A 12,829-nucleotide genomic window follows, 5' to 3' on the forward strand; every position below is an offset into this window, starting at 1 on the left:
TTCTCCTTCCTCCCCTGTAAATACTACCACATCATGTGTTGGGGTTCCATAAGGCCATCATGGGAGGCACCTGGCCCAGAAGGGCTGCCCAATACTTGGTTGTTATTAACTACACATTAAAAGCATGTGTGATCTCGTCTAACACAAGCCTGATGGAACTCCCTCGCTTTGGTTTATCCTGTTCGGCGCCCTCTCCTGCCTGGGAGTAACCACTGGTTTGAGTCCCAGGTCCAACACTTAACAGCTGTGCGATCACTGAACACTTGGCCTTCTGGGCTGCGTTCCTGCTCTGACAAATAAGGACAGAATCCATCTCACAGACTGGCAGCAACACGAGGTTCACACGCAGTGCACCCACCCGGGGCCTGGCCCCAAAGGCAGCTGTTGCTGAGGGCTGTTCTTTCCTCCCGTTTGCCCGACAGCTCTGGACACAGCCCAGGTGCTGCGAAAGGGTTGACTGAGTGGATGAAGGCACATGGGTTCTGGGGGCACCAGAGCCCAGGGTGGGCTGTGCCTGGCACCAGCAGGTCCTCCTTCCAGGGCAGATGGGGAAAACTGAATGAGCCGGCTGTTTCCAGACGGGCTACACAGACGCCGAAGCCTGAGTAGCTGTTCCTTGTAGACATGCCAGCAGAACCCACAGATGGCAAAGTGAGCGCTGACCCAAAAGAAGCTGGGCCAGAACTCTGAGAAGGACCTGCAGGTGTCTTCATGAGCAAACCACTCGTGTCACAATGAGGAAACTGAAGTCAGCGACAGAGCCAGGACTGAACCCCAGAGCTGAGACCCCCGGCCTTAACAACCGCCCTTGGAGTGCACCCTGGCTCCACTGTTCACCTTGGGCGAATCAACTTCACCCTCTGGGCCTGAATCTATATCTGTCACTTGAAACAATGAAGCCTCTGTCACACGGTCCTTTGCTTTCTCTGGGCTTACGTACTCTGACCCCATGAAGCAGGGATCGCGGCATCATTGTGCCCATTTTACATACGGGAGAGCTGAGGTCTGGACAGAGTAAATGCCCTAGTTATCCTGTGCTCTGCTGAATGCAAGTTCCAACTCTGATGTGAAAACCCAAGGTGGCGTAGACCTCCACCAGCTCCGGGCAACTGGACACAAGTCCGTCTGTCTCGGCCATTTACTTCTCCAGGGGAGGAGGGAGGAGCGCGAGCTGCCCACAAGCCACAGGGGCCTGTCTGCCTGGTCCAGGCTACCCTGGACCTGAGGAACCTGACACTCACCCTGCTCCGACTCGCTCACCAGCCTGGACAGCTTGGCCCGGATGATGGGCGTGATGACCAGCGACAGGAAGAGCAGCCCATACCCTGGGGAGAAATAAGAGCTCGTCAGGAAAACGGGGTTGGGGAAAGGGATGCCCATATCTTGATTTGGACTTCTGGCTTCTGGCACCATGAGAGTGAATTTCTGTTGCTCACACCAGCCAGTGTGTGTGGCCTTGTACAGCCCCTGCAGGAGACGAGTGGCAGCGAGGAGGGGTGCGGCTCAGCAAGGACCCGAGAGTTCCTTCCGCAGCCGTACCCCAGGACCGTTTCTCGCCCTCGTGCGACTGCTATGTCCTCAGCACTGCAGAGTCCGTGAGCTCAGTGCCTCCTCCGAACGCACACCGAGAGTGCCCAGAACAATGACGGTGCCTGCGCGCTCTGCGCCCCTCAGGGCGCCCGTGCACTGGCAGACAAGCAGCCGGGTTAAAAGTTGTGTTACTGAATGGCGACTTGGTACACATATTTGAGGGCTCAAACTGTCCCTTCTAAAAAGTTAACTTCCTCATTGTCTGGCCAGCTACCCTTTGCCCATTCCAAAAAAAAAAGAAAGAAAAGAAAAGGAGGAAGCAGAGAGGGGAAGGAGAAGGCAGATGAGAAGAGGAACTAAATAAGCAGGAATCTCCTGTGCGTGGTCTAAGAAGACTGCTCTTGGGCCGGTGCTGTGGCGTAGTGGGTAAAAGCCGCTGCCTGCAGTGCCAGCATCCCATATGGGCGCTGGTTTGCAACCCGGATGCTCCACTTCTGATCCAGCTCTCTGCTATGGCCTGGGAAAGCAGTAGAAGGTGGCCCAAGTCCTTGGGCCCCTGCAACCACATGGGAGACCGGGAGGAAGCGCCAGGCTAAGTGAATCAGTGGATGGAAGACCTTTCTCTCTCTGCCTCTCCTTCTCTCTCTGTGTAACTCTGACTTTCAAATAAATAGATTGTTAAAAGAAAAAAAAGAGGAAGACTGCTATTTTTTAAAAATCCCAGAGATGGAGCCAGCATCATGGCACAGCAGGTAAAGCCGCAGCCTGAGACACCACAGCCCAGCTGCTCTACTAATGTGCCTGGGAAAAAGCAGTGGAAGATGGCCCAAGCATCTGGGCCCCTGCACCCATGTGGGAGACTCAGATGAAGAAGCCCCTGGTTCCTGGCTCCTGGTTTCAGCCTGGCTCAGCCCTGGACATTGTGGCTTCTAGGGGTGAACCAGCAGATGGAAGATCTCTTTCAAAATAATAAATAAATAAATAAATCTTAAAAAAAAAAAAAATCCTGGGGTCGGCGCTGTGGCATAGGCTAAGCCTCCGCCTGTGGTGCCAGCATCCCATGTGGGTGCTGGTTCAAGTCTTGCTGCTCTAATTCCAACCCAGCTCCCTACTAATAGCCTGGGAAAGCAGTGGGAGATGACCCAAGTGCTTGGGCCCCTGCACCCACATGGGAGACCCAGAAGAAGTTCCTGGCTTCACATTGGTCCAGCTCTGGCCATTGCAGCCATTTGGGAAGTGAACCACCAGACAGAAGACCTGTCTCTCTGTCTTTCCCTCTCTCTGTAACCCTGCCTCTCGAATAAATTAATAAATCTTTAAAAAAAATAAATAAATCCCAAAGGTGACCAAGGGTACCTGAGGGAGGTCCTGTGGTTCTTATCAGAGCAGTAACAGGCATTTAATGACGTGGACTTTGTTTAAGAACACCGTGAATCGGGTGTAGAAGGCCAAGGGGTGAAGCAATTAGCGTGTGAGCCACGCTTTTGTCTTTTGCTCTGTATTACTAATAGTTAGGCTGATAATGTGGACTAATTACTTTGGCTACTGAAGGCCTGTTCTGGCCATATATCACAGATGACACCTATCCAGTGCAGGCTGGGGCCATGACACCGGCATGAGCCACATTTGGGGGCAGAGAGGGGCTGGCCCCCAATTTTCACCCAGTGCCTTTGGATCAAGCTGTGGGCCCACACACGTTACCTGTGAACATGAGGGGCGTGATGGTAGCAAATGCAAAGACCACCATCCCCACGATGTTGAAGGCCAGGCCAATCTCGGCCACCCAGCTGTCGGTCAGGCAGCACTGCAGGAGGCGCAGGCCCAGCAGGCTGGTGAGGTAGGAGAGCTGCTGGGCTGCAGACCCGTAGCCGATGAGCCTGGAGTCCCAGCAGAGGGGTGAGCTCAGCTCATAGAGGGTCAGGATGTCCTGAGCCCCAAAGTGCACAGCGAGCACCACGAAGATGGACAGCGAGTACAGGGCTAATTGCTTCCGGGACTTCTGCGGGGAGGGCACCGCGTACAGCTGGATAATGGATCGGTGGTGACGGAACGTGAAGAGCCGGGCGGACTCCGGCTCCTTCAGGGTCTCCCCGAAGCAGAACGCTGCGTAGAGAGTCATGGCTATCAGCAAGGCCAAGGCCAGCCAGAAGGGGTTGGCATAACCCTGGGCCCGCAGCCAGTGGCCCCCAAGGAGGCTCGCCAGCATCCCCGCCACACCGATGCAGGCTTCCAACAGGGCCATCCGGAAGGTGCGGCTGCGCCTGGAGCTGACATCTGCCACGGAGGCAAAGCTGGCAGCCAGGAGGCCCCCGAAGTCCCCCAGGAAGGCACACAGGATGCGGCCCAGCACGAAGAAGCCGACGTGGAGCTCCAGCTGCACCACAAAGATGGACACCACGACCTGGGCCAGCAGGCCAAGCGAGGACAACACCAGCAGGGGCCGGCGGCCCACGCGGTCACTCCAGGCTCCCAGCAGGGTGGACGAGAAGAGCCCCACCAGGAAGCCTCCCAGGTTCATGTAGAGGGTCCAGTGGGAGGTAAGGGTCTCCACTCTCTGTGGGGACAAAATTGGGAGGCTGTGGTCACTCTCTGGCTGCCCACCCTGGGGCTCGAGGGATGAGGCCGCTCTCTGGAGCCCTACAACGCAGGGCCTCTCAGGACCACGGCACTGGAGGGGGTGCGAGAACTGGACCCAGAGCCCAGGCCCCTACCCCTTCGGTTAACCCTCCAGCCAGGCTTTACCCCTCTCACGCCCCCTTCGCCCCGCCCTGCTCCCCACCCTCTTAGCACAGTCCCAGACGCCCCCCACCCTCCCGCGGGCCCCGCCCCTCGGCTGCACGCGCGCGCGCGCGCGCGCGCGCGCTCCCGGCCCGCCCCCTGCCCGCCTCTCGCTCCTCCCCGCCACCGCGTACCTGCATCGTGGGGTTCGTGCTGTGGTTGCCGCAGCCCCCCCTGTCGCGGGTGCCATTGTAGCCAAGGTCGGCGCTGAAGCGGTGCCACAGGTACTGCGTGGTGAGCGGGCCCTGCAGGACCAAGGCAAAGTTAGCCAGGAAGACGAGCGGCTCCACGGGGCCGCGGCACAGCGCGGCCGTCACGGAGCCGGCGCGCGGCGCGCTCGGGGAGCTCGCGCGCCCCTCCATGAGCGTGCGCGGCGGGGACGGCGCGTAGCTCGCTCGCTGCCCGGGACCGGCGTCTGGAGCGCGCGTCTGCGCTGTCTGCGCGTGCGCCCGGTGCTCCTTCTTAAAGTCTGGCGGGGCGGGGCCTGGGCCCTCCGGCCCCCAGACTCGTCCAGCCCGCTCTGGGCCGGGTGTGGACCGGCCGGGGGCCCCGCGGCCCCGGCCCGCTGAGTGACCTCATCTGTATCATGCGCAGAGCTATTGCCCTGAAGCCCTGGACCCTGAAACACGCTGAACACTAACGAGAACATCAATAATTAACATTTATTGAGCACTTACTATGTGCTGGACACGGTATTGAGCTCTGCGCACGTTAATCTCCCGATAGCCTTGTGGGCTAGACGCTGTTAACGACCCGATGTTCAGATTTGGAAGTTGGGTCAACGGGCGCTAGGGGTGCACACCCGCCTCCAGATGCCCGCACTGGTGTTCTGGGCCATGACGCTGAGGGCATGCGGGGGTGCGAGCGCCGCCAAGCCGCACCGTCCTCTCAGGTGTGCCCCTGCCTCTCTGTGCCTCTGTTTCTCCGTCTGCAGAGGGGGTGCAAACAGAACCGGCCCGAGAGAGCCGCGAGGGAACAGAGCCATGAGCGTTACTGACAAGCTGTCACTTGCTCCCTCGCGTCCTCTGATCCTTTTCTGCGACGCTCGTCGTGTTTCAGGGCCGAGGGTCCGAGTCTGCAAGAGGAGAGCCTGGGGGGGCCCTGGGTGCGGTCGGTGCCGGGTGCTCCCACTGTAGGAATTAGGCCAGGAGGTAGTGCCTGCTGTGCTGCTGAGCGGCTCAGACCTGTCTGGGCTTCTGTTTTATTGCCTGTGAAAGGCGACAGCAGTGCCTGCCTTGCTCCCCACTCATTCATTCATTTGTGGGGCGCCCATCTATGCCAGGCATCTGTGAGGGAGCACTGTGAACATGGCAGTGAAGGAAATGGCAAAGCCCTCACCAAGCGCAGCCGTTTGTAGAGCAGTGGGTGAGAGCCAATCAAGCATCCTACTAATCCATGTGACGTTCCACAACGTTCCATGGGATGGGGGCCCCAAGGGTGCTAATGCCGGCCCTGGTGGAGCAGGAGCTGCAAAGGCCTCCCCTGGGATGGAACCGGGCAGCTGAGTGCATCTCTGGGAGCAGGCACTGGCCTGTCTCCTGGGGCGGAGGGAGGGCGCCTCCATCCTGGCCCTGTGACTGCCCCAGGCTTGTTGCAGCTTCTGGACTGTTCCCACCTGCTGACTGGCTAGGGGTGGAGTGAATGAGATCTTCCTAGATAAGATGGCAGATTCCACCAGGAACACTCAAACCTCTGGGGCGGCCCCTCCCCTCCCAGCACCTACACAAAAGCTTGGCCCATCTGGGTCAGTGGCAGTGAGGGAGCTGTACCTAGCTAAAACCTTGGAATGATTTCCTAGATAAAGGAGTAAGGCTAGGAGAGGCCAAGGTCCCTCAGTTGGGAGTGGGACAGGGTGTGGCTCATGGCAGGGGCAGAGCCTGCAGCGCCCACCAGACCAGAGGCCACTTCTTACTCCTTGAAGACAGCTACACCTGCTCACCGCTCTCCTCCAAGCCACCCGGTGATGGAAAATCATCACCGTGAGGGCTCTACAAGCCACCTTCTCACCTGCTCCGCCCACTCCCCTGCCCTGCCCCCTCCCCAGTGGGGGGCTCCCTTTGCTCTGGCCACGCTGGGCTTCCTGGTCCCTTTCCAGTCTGTCCAGCATGTTCATGCCTCTGTCCTTGCACCGGAAGGCTCTTCTCCCAGATGTCTACCTTCAGGTCTCTGCTAAATGTCCCCTGGCTGGGGTGGGCGCTTGGTTGCCACTTGTGATGTTCACAACCTGTGCCGCCCGCGTCCTGTCTCCAAGTGCCTGGGTTCGCGTCCTGCCTCTGCACTCCATCCCAGCTCCCGGCTGATTCACAAGCTAGCAGGCAGCAGGGGATGGCTCAAGTACCCAGGTCTCTGCCACCCCAGTGGGAGACCTGTATGGCGTTCTGGGCTCCTGGCTTCGGCCTGGCTGGTGTGGACCTCTGGGAAGTGAACCAGCACATGGGAGATCTCTGTCTATATCTCTGACTCTGCCTTTGAAATTAATTAATAAACAAATAATGGTGAATGTCACCTGACCCTCCCATATTTGATAGCAGTTCTGCTGGCACTCCCTAACCTCTTGCCCTATTTTATTTTTTTCACGGTCCTTATCACCGTCTAAATTATTGTAACGTTCTTGCTTGTTGAGAGGTCACAATGACAGGAGCTTTGTTTTCTTCACTGCTGTGTCCCCAGCACCTAGGCTGGTTGGCGCTTGGTGAGTGCCCAGGTGTTAGTTGGATGCACACATTACCTGCTCTCAGTCTCGGGGAGAATGAGTGCCCCCGCTGGAGCCCTGGAGCCCCAGTTGCCACTGTTGAGCTGCACTGCGGAGTCCAAGGGTCTACAGCTGCAAGGAGGCTGAGGAATCACATCTTCGCACGCAGAGGCCCAGAGAGAATGGTGATTCTCTGTGCAGGGCGAGCAGAAAGGTCCTGCTTTGCAAATCCCTAGAGTGAAGAAGAAGCAATCACAAAAGAAAAGATCTGTAGATTTAATTCCATCAGAACTCAAAACCATAATCAAAGGCAAACAAGGGGCTGGTTAATCCTCCACCTGCAACGCCAGCATACCAAGTGGGTGCTGGTTCTAGTCCCGACTGCTCCTCTTCCGATCCAGCTCTCTGCTATGGCCTGGGAAAGCAGTAGAAGATGGCCCAAGTCCTTGGGCTCCTGCACCTGCAGGGAGACTCAGAAGCAGCTCCTGGCTCCTGGCTTTGGATTGGTGCAGCTCTGGCCGTTGTGGCCAACTGGAGAGTGAACCAGCAGATGCAAGACCTCTTTCTCTCTGCCTTTCCTTCTCTCTCTCTCTAACTGTTTCAAATAATTTTTTTTTTAATAAAGGAGGCAAACAAAATACTCCTTTTAAAGTGTGAAAAGGGCCAATACATTAAACTATGTTTGATACCAACCTTTAGATCAAGAGTTGGATAAAAACCAAGTCCTGAGAAGTGGGAACACAGAACCCAGTGTGGGACACACAATGAGTTTTCCTCTTGCTCCTGAATGCTGAAGACAACCCTGCGCCTTTGCTCTGTGCTCTGTGGCCACCACACTTGTAAAGTTTCATTTTAAATGAGGATGAGAATGCTCACAGCAGGTAAGGCTACAGCAAAACAAACATTGCCCGAGGAGTGTAAATGTACCCTTCCAGGTGGTAACCTTGTGACAAGACCCTAGCATTGGGATGGGCGCTGTGGTGTAGCGGGTAAAGCTGCCACCTGCAGTGCCAGCATCCCATATGGGCACTGGTTCGAGACCCAGATGCCCCACTTTCGATCCAGCTCTCTGCTATGGCCAGGGAAAGCAGTAGAAGATGGCCTAAGTCCTTGGGTCCCTGCACCTACGTGGGAGACCTGGGAGAAGCTTCTGGCTTCTGGCTTCTGGCTTCAGATCGGTGCAGCTCCGGCCGTTGCGGCCAATTGGGGACTGAACCAGAGGATGGGAAACCTCTCTCTCTCTCTCTCTCTCTCTCTCTCTCTCTGCCTCTCCTTCTCTCTGTGTGTAACTCTGACTTTCAAAGAAATAAATAAATCTTTTTGTTTAAAAAAAAAAAGATCCTAGCATCCTCTAATTCCTCATTTGGGTCTCTATCTGCTGTGGGTTAAATATGATGTGTTCCCCCCAAACTCATTCAGTTTAACCCCCAAAGTCTTATGTTAATGGTATTAAGAGGGTAGAAACTCAATCAGACTATGGTGTTTACAGGCAGGGCTTTAGCGAAGTGATGAGATTAGGTTTGCTTATTCAGTCGGGACCCCCATGAGTGAATCTTGGTGACCTTACAAGGAAGGAGAGAGACCACACAAATGCACACCCACATGCGCGTCCTCTCTCTCTCTCTCTCTCTCTCTCTCTCCTCTCTCTCTCTCTCTCTGGACATGGGATGCTCTGTACTGCTTGTAGGCTCTGCCAACAAGAAGGCTGTTGCCAGATGAGGCCCCTGTATCTTACACCTCCAGAACCATAAACTAAAGTGAACCTCTTTTCTTCATAGTTAGCTGCTACAGGTATTTGATTATAGTACCAAAAAGCTGATTAATACAGTATTCAAAGGAAGTGACCCAAAGTACAGAAAAAAAAGCTTTGCATGCCAACACAGTCTCTCTAACATCACTGATGATAGTCAACAAACAAACTAAAGCCACAGACCACCTACTTGTCCAATGTCAGGTCAATGGTTGAACAAATTATAATAGATCCACTCAATGGATATGAGTCATTCAAACAACATATTGGAAGAGGATATAATAATATAAACTGTTTATGTAAGGATTTGCAGGTGAAAAAGCCAGAGAACGTGTGTAGTTCATGTGGAATGTCACAGGTATTAAGAACTGCGGAGTCAAGGTTGAGGGCCATGGTACCCAGAGAGTAACCAATTGAGGCTGGGCGATGGGGTGATGTCAGATTCTCTGTTCTTTTTTAAGTATTTTCAACTCTTCTGATATATATATATATATATATATATGTATGTATGTATTTTATTTGACAGGTAGAATCATAGACAGTGAGAGAGAGAGAGACAGAGAGAAAAGTCTTCCTTCCACTGGTTCACTCCCCAAATGGCTGCTACGGCCTGCGCGCTGTGCTGATCCGAAGCCAGGAGCCAGGTGCTTCCTCCTGGTCTCCCATGCAGGTGCAGGTTCCAAGGACCTGGGCCATCCTGCACTGCTCTTCCAGGCCACAGCAGAGAGCTGGACTGGAAGAGGAGCAGCTGGGACTAGAACCCGGTGCCCATATGGGATGCCAACGCCACAGGCAGAGGATTAACCAAGTGAGCCACGGTGCCAGCCCCCTAAATATATATATTTAGCAAAGGAAATATAAAAGTTGTCCAAATCTGACGTTCCTCGCCTTCAAACCTGCTCAGGCTCAGTTGCCAAAGAGCAGCCCGTGCCCCTGGGACCCTGCAGACATCACCAGCAGCTGGTTTTTGGACCCGGGCAGCACGGAGGGCATTGCATGCTTCATCGAGTCCTTCCACCACCTTGGAGGCGGGTACTACGATTACTCATTGATGATGTCACCAGGGCTTGGGGTAGTCAAGGGAAACGGTGCCTCCCACTCCCAGTACAGGTTTCCTTCTTCCTAAGCCTGTTTTGGCGCTTCATGTTCCCACACTTCAGTATGTGTTAGTCCCTTTGCCTGGAGCATGCTGCTCACCTTCCCAGGCCTCTTCAACTCCTATTCATCCTTCAAGATCCCCCCTAGGCACAGTTGGTCGTTGCCTCCCATGTACTTCCACAATATCCCGTGTGCCTCTAAGCCTGGATTTACATTCCCAGGTTTGTCTCCTCCCAAAGCCTCCGGGCATCTTGCCTCCAGGCTTGGCGGCAGACACAACGTTGCTTCCATCTCTGTAACCGGTAGCCTGGGCTTTCCCCGTAATGAGAGGAGATGTTAAGTAGGTGTGATGATTGGCCGGCACCACGGCTCAATAGGCTAATCCTCTGCCTGCGGTGCCGGCACCCTGGGTTCTAGTCCCGGTTGTGGCGCCAGATTCTGTCCTGGTTGCCCCTCTTCCAGGCCAGCTCCCTGCTGTGGCCCGGGAGTGCAGTGGAGGATGGCCCAAGTCCTTGGGCCCTGCACCTGCATGGGAGACCAGGAGAAGCACCTGGCTCCTGGCTTCAGATCAGCGCGGCCATTGGGGGGGGGGGGGTGAACCAACGGAAAAGGAAGACCTTTGTCTCTCTCTCTCTCACTATCCACTCTGCCTGTTAAAAAAAAAAAAAAAAAAAAGTAGGTGTGATGTCAGGTGCCAACTCCGGTGCATTGACTGAAATGGACCACTTCTCAGGCTTGCTGGGAAGGAATGCTGTCATCTGTTAGCCAAGTGTGCCACGGGCTAAGGGATGGTAGGTACTGGCACTCAAGCATGCTGTCCAACCCAGGGATATGTGCTCAGCACGTTTTGAGAGGCCCTGAGCAAGTGCCTGGAAGCTGTAAGGGCTTCTTTGCCTCTGGCTGGGCAAAAATTACATGGGGGCTCCCAACTCTGTGGTCATAACCAGTCTTACTTTGTATCACAACCACTTACCCCACAAGGGAGATTCCATAAACCTCTTCTTGTCTTGGGGCTCCTGCCCTTGGTCTCATTTTAAAGCTTCCTCTTGATGGAATTTTCCCATCTACCATCCCTCTTCCAGCCATTCCTTTAGCACCGACTGCCTGCTAGGCCTCTGCCAGGAGCTGAAGTTACAGCACAGCCAGGACCTTCGCAAAATCCCTTCCCTGGGGGAGCTCCCTGGCCAGTGGGAAGCAGTGCCGCACATCCCAAATAATAAAACTGTGGAGTAGTGTAGCTGTAATGAAAACATCTTCACTTCCCTCTTTGTATTTTAACCAACAAAAACACACTTCTGATAGTGTGAGTTACCTGTGACTAGTCTTGTGAATGATAATGTTTGCATAAGAATTTCAGGGGGCCAGTGCTACAGCGTATTGGGTAAAGCCGCCGCCTGCAATGCTGGCATCCCATATGGGTACTTGTTCAAGTCCTGGCTGCTCCACTTCCAATCCAGCTCTCTACTACGGCCTGGGAAAGCAGTAGAAGATGGTCCAAGTCCTTGGGCCCCTGCACCCACGTGGGAGACCCGGAAGAAGCTCCTGGCTCCTGGCTTTGGATCAGTGCAGCTCTAGCCATTGTGGCCATCTGGGGAGTGAACCAGTGGATAGAAGACTTCTCTGTCTGCCTCTGCCTCTCTGTAACTCTGCCTTTCAAATAAATAAATAAATCTTTAAAAATTTTTTAAAATAGATAAAAGCAATTACACAGAAAAATGGGCAAAAAACATGAACAATTCATAAAGCAATCAAGGCTGGTGCTGTGGCTCAATAGGCTAATCTTCTGCCTGCGGCGCCAGCGCACTGGGTTCTAGTCCCGGTCGGGGCGCTGGATTCTGTCCCGGTTGCTCCTCTTCCAGGCCAGCTCTCTGCTATGGCCTGGCAGTGCAGTGGAGGATGGCCCAAGTGCTTGGGCCCTGCACCCCATGGGAGACCAAGAGAAGCACCTGGCTCCTGGCTTCGGATCAACGCAATGTGCCGGCCGCAGCGCGCCGACCGTGGTGGCCATTGGAGGGTGAACCAACGGCAAAGGAAGACCTTTCTCTCTGTCTCTCTCTCTCACTGTCCACTCTGCTTGTCAAAAAAAAAAAAAAAAAAAAAAAAAGAAGCAATCAAAACATATGCAACAACACTGCTTCATTTGTAACTGTACATATGCAAGCTAAAAAGAAGAATCTCAGGAGTCCGCTGAAAGATGGCTTGAGGTGGCAGACCTCACACTCAGCAAAGGAAAAGAAGGCAGCAATCAACTGCAAACAGGGCTTCCTGATCAAGAACCCTCCACCGGCTGACACGCTGGATTGCCTGCGAGGACCGCCATGAGAACAAGGCCTGAAAGTCTGCTTAGTCATCAATTAACTGGATTCATTATGTTTTCCAGCCTCCACTTGACCCCTTTGCTTTAAAAAACCCTTTTGGCCGGCTGCTCTGCTTGGGTGGAAAGAGCACATTTTGGATCCATAGATAACCCTTGTCCCACGACTTCTAGCTTCTTGAAATAAACCCTTTTCTCTTACCAACTCTTGTCTCTGCTGAATTGGTTGTCCAGCGGCGAGCAGCAAGGCCTGCTTTGCCCAGTGTCACAGTGGCATGAACCAGTTGGAGAAAGTGCATGTGTCGTCAAGAGGAAGTCAAGAAGAGCTCACGTAAGCGCTGAGGAGCCACCAGGACGGAGGAGAGGAAGTGCAGGGTGACTTTTGTCCAGCGGGAAAGGCGGCCCCTGAGACAAGGCAGGGCATCGCGGGGTTGAGGGAATCGGGTGACATTCTGGGGGCCGCTGACCTATGCCTCGTGTTCACAACGGGTTTTCGTTTTAGACGTAACAGTTCCAGGGAATCACTCCCAGGACTGGCCTCTGTCTTTCAGTTGGAGCGTTTAGTTCAGTTATATTTAATGTAGTATTGATATAGTTGCAGTTAAATCTACCATCTTGGCAACTCTTTTCTACGTTTCCCATGTGTATTTGTTTCTTGTCTTTCCTT

The 12,829-nt window shown here is 54.3% G+C and overlaps 1 protein-coding gene across 2 annotated transcripts in view; it reads right to left on the bottom strand.

Moving 5' to 3' along the window:
- Positions 1 to 12,829, bottom strand: part of SLC46A1 (solute carrier family 46 member 1) — a 50,361-nt gene that overhangs the window by 1,386 nt on the left and 36,146 nt on the right. The window contains exons 4-7 of one of the 2 annotated variants that reach the window (XM_062175652.1): positions 7,037 to 7,232; positions 4,443 to 4,553; positions 3,232 to 4,084; positions 1,242 to 1,325 (exon numbers count right to left, since the gene is read on the bottom strand). In XM_062175652.1, the coding sequence (XP_062031636.1) occupies positions 1,242 to 1,325; positions 3,232 to 4,084; positions 4,443 to 4,448 (943 nt within the window). In that variant the 5' untranslated portion in view covers positions 4,449 to 4,553; positions 7,037 to 7,232. Of the gene's footprint in view, positions 1 to 1,241; positions 1,326 to 3,231; positions 4,085 to 4,442; positions 4,708 to 7,036; positions 7,233 to 12,829 lie in introns of those variants that run through there. The other variant, XM_062175651.1, reaches the window with a different exon arrangement.

The sequence above is a fragment of the Lepus europaeus genome, chromosome 18 (assembly GCF_033115175.1).
Source record: "Lepus europaeus isolate LE1 chromosome 18, mLepTim1.pri, whole genome shotgun sequence".
NCBI classification, from domain to species: Eukaryota; Metazoa; Chordata; class Mammalia; order Lagomorpha; family Leporidae; genus Lepus; species Lepus europaeus.